The sequence below is a fragment of the Portunus trituberculatus genome, chromosome 38 (genome assembly GCF_017591435.1).
Source record: "Portunus trituberculatus isolate SZX2019 chromosome 38, ASM1759143v1, whole genome shotgun sequence".
Taxonomy (NCBI): domain Eukaryota; kingdom Metazoa; phylum Arthropoda; class Malacostraca; order Decapoda; family Portunidae; genus Portunus; species Portunus trituberculatus.
The window spans coordinates 33,299,043-33,306,542 of record NC_059292.1 but is presented as its reverse complement, the minus strand read 5'-3'; the positions used below and the strand labels follow the sequence as shown (position 1 = coordinate 33,306,542).

The following is a 7,500-nucleotide window of genomic DNA, read 5'->3' as shown; positions in this document are numbered from 1 at the left end:
CAATAGTTTTTACGAAATTCTTAAATGACAATGTCCCGAGGAATTCCAGTGTATCCATCACTCCATAAAACTTTGACTTTTTCTACGCCCTTTTATCAACAAACAAAACATCTCATACTCTTTAATTTTTTTACATATCAATCATATCTGCCGGGAACACAGAACACCGCCGGGGCTTGGGACTAGTGGTGGTGGTGCTGCTGCCCCTCTGTGCCTCAGGTGGTGCCGGCAGTTCAGGGCCTTCATGGCCACCACCTGGACGCTCATCCTGCGGGTAGCCGCCTTGGCTGCTTCAAGACCCATTCTATTTCCTGACATGCCCGCGTTACTGAAATCTTAGTAATTTTACTTTCCTCACAAGAACGAACACGACGGCACTTCACGCTGTCCACGACCCTCATGTGCCTGTGCGACACGCAGGAAGTCAAAATGCATCACGGATGGTCTCACATGGCCAGTGGTGACAAAGGTCGTGCTTAAGTTTAAGAGTGAGGCATTATTCAGACATTCTCTATTGCTCCACCGTCTGCCCGGTCACGCAGAACAGACCGAGGTCCGGCTGTGAAGTCAGCGGTGAATCCACTTATTTGGTGTGCAAGGACAACTTCCTGCACTGAAGCCAGCTTGCCTCCTCAGCTGCATTGAGTTTCATCCTATCTCGATGCTGCTCCACCGCAAGACCATCACCACTATTTACAAAGGTCATGGTGACGACGTGTACTGGTCAGAGCAGGACACGCTATAGAACTCTCTAGTGAGTCTTGGCTGCCAAGAAAATAATAATAATAATTTTATATATTTTCCAGAGCCACTACCTCCACTCACTGGAGCAGCAGCTTCTGATCCAAGGCTTTGAGGAATATAAGTCTGATAGTAATATCGTGGTGCTGGTGAAACATTCCGAGCAGCAGGCAGCCAGTCAGCTGTTCGCCCTCAAGCACGGAGGCGGGGCACCCACGGTGTCCACCTGGGTTCAGTGCGCATCGCCTTCATGATCCTCAGTGCATCATTCTGAATCTCTTCTCACCACCCAGTCTCCTCACCACCCCATCCCTCTATTCGCCCCGCTGTCCTCCTCTCCTCTCCCTCCTCACTTCCTCCAATCCCGGCACGTATCCTTGTTCTTGCGTTAAATTCCTGTGGCGTGGCCTGCAGCGTGAGGACAAACACAGCCCCGCGCAGGGGTGCCCAGGATAACGTGGAGGCTGTGCTGGTGGTGCTGGTGGTGGTAGTGGTGGTGGTGGTGGTGGTGGTGGGGTGGTGGTGGTGGTGGTGAGGCGTGTCCCCGCATACCAAGCATGGCCAAGACCGGTGCTCACTGCCTTCAGAATTATGTTGTCATCAGCGTCTGAAACTGGTCGCTGCCATAACCTTCTGAGGCAAGTCCAGGGCGTCTTGGGAAGGTTCACAGCAGTGAGGTCACTCCTATCACACACACATACACACACACACACACACACACACACACACACACACACACACACACACACACACACACACACACACACACACACACACACACACACACACACACACACACACACACACACACACACACACACACACACACACACACACACACACACACACGTGCAAGCACTGAAGCGCGAGCGCGGTTTGCTCAATTAGATCATAATCGGGTTTTATTCAATTATATTCAAAAGTGAAGGAACAATTGGTGAGACCGACTGCGTCATTTTCTGATAAAAGAGGTTTTCCAAAGAGTACTGTCATTTTTGTATCATTAACTGAAAGACTCCTTTCACCTACGTCATTTCAACTCCCACGCGCGACGTGCACGTATGGTGAGTATCCCCCTCTGCATCCCCTTCTCTCCAGCCCCCCTCCTCCGTGCTCCACAACTATTCACGTGCAGCGGGGACGTCTGGTGCACTGACTGTCTCAAGATAAGAAGGGCGCTGCTACCGCCCGCCGCGAGCACCGTCCTCGCGCCGCCGGAGCAGCTGGTTGGTGGTGGCGGCCGCGGCTCACATGTGGCTCAGACGCGTGGCCGCCGGAGTGCCGGGAAGGCCGCTATCCCTCTCGCGCTCACGCCGCCTAACATTCTCCGCTCAGTCCGACCACGCCACTACACAGGCGTCCCTCGGCCAACCATTGAGGCGTGAACACAAATTACTGTGGTCCAGTTCAGTGACTGTTGCTAATGACAACAAGTGTCTGGCCTACCAGAGATAAGAGCCACAGTACGTTCATTCATGAGTGCCGTGTGGGTTCATTCATGACTGGGGTTGTAGTACGCGCGAGTGTGTCTACAGCTGGAAGGAGTTCATAAAAACTGGCTACCCTGCAAGTCGACCGGCGCCTTTCTCCTTCCCACTGAGTGGCAGAACACTACGAAGGAAACCACAAGAAGCGTTGCTTGTGGCTCAAGTGTGAAGTTCAGCAGCAGAGGTTTACTGCAGCCCAACATGGTGTATCAGATCTTCAGAGAACTGCGGGTCCAGCGACGCTACACAGAGCTCAGAGATCACGAGGCGCTACCAGAGAAGGTAAGTTCTTGTAACTGTGCTTTTCATGCCTGGGTTATATTCCTCTGACACGCGACCTGTCCTCCACATTACACGCCACTTCCGGTAATCACCCCCTGACGCAAGAACAGATGACGACAACATTCCTGTGTGCCACGCCAAGCAGGCATCTCTCCCCCTCACCATCCATCCACACCTACTCCTTCCCACAGCATAATTAATCACAACAATAAAGCCATCCACAGCGTCAGACTGAATGGTGAACTGCAAAATTTCCACTCTAAAAATACAGACCACTTACATCAACACTATAATCACCTTTTTTCCACGAAAGAAAAAAATGGATAGTAATTTCTAGAGCTTCCTCAGTTCCTCGTCAGCTTATCTCCGTTATCAGCTCATAAACTCCTGCTTCCACTACAAGCTCTCACTCACTTTCATTAATCTTCTTTGGTGTGGAAACATCCCGTCGGCAAGGATTGCCCTCATTCATTAGTCCTCTGCGCGTCGTTCAAGGGGGACGCGAATCTTTCTTGTTCTTACAACGGATGTTATTAAGCGGAGTGACGTGCAGGATATGGTTATATTAAGGGAAGATGTAAAGATTAAGACTGATGTCTCACTCTGTCCTCTGCCAACCCTCTGGAATGAGAGCAATTACTTCATTCGGCTCATTGTGCACATTCATACATTGGTGTCAAGGGCCGCATTAAGTGTGGTGTTGCCACGGTGCCGCGTCGCCCTCGCTCGCTACACTCACGGCCGCGTCGCCTAAGTGTGTGCACAACAGCATCGCTCAGGCCTAGTTCTGTTTGCTGCTTTACATTTGTCAACATTAAATTGCACTTACCATTTGTCTTGCCGCAGCCAGCACGGTGAGTCCACACGGCTCTTCCTGTCGCGGCGAGAGAAACGTGACGCCGGAGCGGATCACGGACGCGACAGACAGCGTCACCCTTCCGGCCGTTTCTCACACCCACGGTCATCTGGTGTGCCTGCGAATAGATAAATTTTTATGAGAGTCTGTTTTCTGTATAGTTATTTCAATTGGCACTGTATATTTTTTTCTCTTTTTTATGGATCGGTTCGTCCATTTGGTCTGATTGAGTGCCCCGATATAGGGATAGGAAAATATTCAAATGTGATAACAATCCCATTAGTTCATATATCATTCGCGCATCCAATTAGTATAAAGCATCGCCCGCCAGATAAAGCCCATAACGCTCAGCATGTCACGCCTGTCGATGAGCAGTGACGGTGGTGGCGGCGGAGGTGGTGGCGGTGGCGGCGTTGGTGGTGGGTGAGCTGCATATATCGGGGCGCTATATGGTCGCCGCCGCCACACACGCCCCGCACACACCACCAAGCTGAGGAATTTCCGTCATGCAGCGCAACCTTAGGAAGCAGTGAGCGCAGTCCCAATTGTAGCGAAACGCTTCACTCATCCGCTTCTAGTATGCATATAATCTACGAAGTAATGCAGAAGGAAAACAAACGGATCCCTCATATGGTGCTTCATTACAGAACAGTGCCGTAACTATTGGGAAAAGAGATAGAACAGCACAGTGGAAGGCCCCCGCACATCTATCGATCCCTACACGCTGCCTTCCATGCAACTGGCACACTATATGGAGAGTTTTATTGGCATCATTTAAGAATATTAGACAAGAAACCACCACCACCACCACCACCACCACCACCTTCTTTTCTTTCTCCTCCATCCTCCTCCTTCTCCTCCTGCTGCTACTACTACTACTACATTTACTTCTCCTCCATTCTCTCTCTCTCTCTCTCTCTCTCTCTCTCTCTCTCTCTCTCTCTCTCTCTCTCTCTCTCTCTCTCTCTCTCTCTCTCTCTCTAGCCTCGGCCCGCTGGAAATATACGTGTTCCCTGAAGGGGCTGTGGTCGAAGAAATGTCACAACTATTCTTGGGTCTGCGTCGTCAACAATGTGGCTATACGACCATGTTTTTTTTTTTTTCTATCGTATTATATTTCTATTTCTCTCTCTCTCTCTCTCTCTCTCTCTCTCTCTCTCTCTCTCTCTCTCTCTCTCTCTCTCTCTCTCTCTATCTATCTATCTATCTCTCGCTTTTTTTTTTCTCCAGGGCCTGATGCGAGTAAGTAGAGTTAGTGACTTTGATATTGGTATTGTTTGTGATTGAGTGTGTGTGTGTGTGTGTGTGTGTGTGTGTGTGTGTGTGTGTGTGTGTGTGTGTGTGTGTGTGTGTGTGTGTGTGTGTGTGTGTGTGTGTGTTATTGTTCCACTGAGATTATGGTATTGTTATATTGTGATTTTAGCAGACTCTCTCTCTCTCTCTCTCTCTCTCTCTCTCTCTCTCTCTCTCTCTCTCTCTCTCTCTCTCTCTCTCATGCGTACTCGGCAACACTCATCTCCCATCTGTATCCTTTAAGTTGGCAGCTATTACTACTGAATAACAAGCCGTGGGAATCTCTTATCGGGCTGCACACACACACACACACACACACACACACACACACACACACACACACACACACACACACACACACAGCAGTCGGCAGGGAATTCACAGTTCGCAACATACGGGTAAGATAAACACACCCACATCATGCGCTTTTAGTAGGACTTCTCGAACCAGCTCCCAGTACTGCTCACATCCCTCTCTCCCTCCAATCCACCCACTTACCCACCCACCCACCTGCCTGCCTCCTCCTCCTCCTCCTCCTCCTCCTGTTTCAACCCGTCCTCCTGTGGTTCCTAATGCTGCTGCTGCTGCTGTTGATGTTGCTGTTGCTGTTGCGAAAATCAAGCATTTGTGTATTCATCTTCCTCGTTTTCCCTTTCTTTCATTACTGCCGCGTCTGCTTTTCAATTATTTCTGCCAGACATATAAATTGAACTCGAAAAAAATGTTGGTGTATCTCTTGCTTCTGTTTCTAATGTCGAGGCAATGCACGCTTGTCAAGGTAAGGCCGAAAACTGGGAAGGCGGACCTGGAGCATCATGGAGCCGTACGTAGGCTGAGTGGCGCGCATCCCTTTCCGTCCCCCTCGTCTCCTCGACATGGCTTTATGAAGTGTTGCTCCCGCTTGGTACTCGTGTTTCATCACTGTTACTTGATGGTGCCTCCTGTCTCCCCATCCCCCACTTCTCTCTCTCTCTCTCTCTCTCTCTCTCTCTCTCTCTCTCTCTCTCTCTCTCTCTCTCTCTCTCTCTTCCGCCGCTACTGTTTTCATGTGCTCTCACTCGAGTTAATCCCTCGCTCCCGCTCGTCGAGTTGGTTCCTGCTGCTGTATCCCGTGTGGCTCTTAGTTCCAAGCTCCGCGTAGTAATATCAGCGATGCCTCCACCCTGGGCGCAGTAATATTAGTCGTGTGTGGAGCGCGTCGGCAAAGTAATATTCGTATTGTTTTGCTTGGCCGTCCAACTGCAGCAACGGCCCCCAGTCCTCGGGAGCGGTGCGGCAGGGAGCAGGGCAAGCATCGCACGCCACGATTGGGACCCCCGTTCATTAACTTCAAAGGACCTTCTGTACAATAGCGACCGAACCTGCAGACTCACTCGCGGCGGAGACAGGACAATCGTGCAGCCACCCAGCCAGCCACCCAGTCAGCCAGCAAGCGCAGTGCAAGCCAACCTATTTCAGCCAGCTAGCGGTTCACATGGCCACGTATATACAAAACGCATCGTCCTCCTCGCATCGCCTTTGTCTCCTGCTTCACGACGAGACACGTTTATGGTCACGAGGGAGCGATTTTTCCCTTTTCTGGCGGTAAAGGGAAGCTCTTTTTCTTGTCATTAATTCGCTCGCTGTCATAAGGAAACAGTTACTCATTTTCTCATGGCAAACACGCGTTATGTTTTATCGTACCTTTAACATGAAGAATTGTTATGTAAACGCCTCCCATAAACTATTCCTTAGGCCTCCACTAATCACAGGAACTACAGCTGCAGCGAGCCTGCCTGTGTGCGAGTCGATAAGGAGCCTCGCCTATCAGTGTCCCTCACCTGTACCGCCAATGACACTCTCTAATCAGCGGCTCACGGCGGGATTAAATAGTCAGGTAACACGGAGCCAACCAGAGCACACACACACACACACACACACACACACACACACACACACACACACACACACACACACACACACACAGAATATTGCCCTGATGTTACCTACTAGAGGCCAAACTGCAGTCTTTCTCTTATATTTGCCTTTCTTTCATACGTCCTTTCTATCTTTTTTTTTTGTCTGTGTGTGTGTATGTAAGTGTGTCTATTCTTTTATTAATTAGCGTGAGTTTCGAATATGCGTTCTCTCTCTCTCTCTCTCTCTCTCTCTCTCTCTCTCTCTCTCTCTCTCTCTCTCTCTCTCTCTCTCGTTCCCCTCATATCTCTGCATTATTTACCTCCCCCTCAGGACACTACCGTCTCTCTTCACTGTTGTGTTTATCCCGAATGCTATTCATTATTAAAACTGTATTGCTTTCCTACGCTGCGAGAGATTGCCACCACCACCACCACCACCACTACCACCACCATCACCACCACCACTACCACTACCAGTACCACTATTGACAGTATCATCTCTACTACCACCACCACCACCACCACCACCATAGCCACCACTACATAAATTATTCACTCTCCATCACTCCAAATGAACGCCGCTGCAATTGGAAACGACAAACTATATAAATTAAACAGGTTCGGATGGGTTGGAGATAGAGGTGTGGGTGGCTGGGTGGGTAAGTGGGAGAGAGGGAAGGGGGAGGGTTGCAGTGAGGAAGGGAAGAGCTGGTGGGGGTAGGGGAGAATAGGAGAGGCTAGTAGGACCTTTGCGATGTGGGAGTTAGGGCGCGTGTTTTCAGCTGTGCTTGTGTGTGTGTGTGTGTGTGTGTGTGTGTGTGTGTGTGTGTGTGTGTGTGTGTGTGTGTGTGTATAGGGGACACAGAGAAAGGGCATACCTGATAAGAAACATGAGTGAGGGGACACAGTGAAGGGGACACAGTGAGAGGGACACAGTGAGGGG

At 50.1% G+C, this 7,500-nt stretch overlaps 2 protein-coding genes across 2 annotated transcripts in view; one reads left to right on the top strand and one right to left on the bottom strand.

The window, feature by feature from the left end:
* LOC123514851 (formin-2-like) overlaps nt 1-3,783 on the bottom strand; it is a 23,656-nt gene extending 19,873 nt beyond the window's left edge. The window contains exon 1 of the mRNA XM_045273098.1: nt 3,340-3,783. Within this exon, the coding sequence (XP_045129033.1) occupies nt 3,340-3,475 (136 nt within the window). The 5' untranslated portion in view covers nt 3,476-3,783. The remainder of the gene's footprint in view (nt 1-3,339) is intronic.
* The window catches only part of LOC123514853, a 44,564-nt gene continuing 38,554 nt past the window's right edge, over nt 1,491-7,500 (top strand). The window contains exon 1 of the mRNA XM_045273101.1: nt 1,491-2,510. Coding sequence (XP_045129036.1) covers nt 2,430-2,510 — 81 coding nt within the window. The 5' untranslated portion in view covers nt 1,491-2,429. The remainder of the gene's footprint in view (nt 2,511-7,500) is intronic.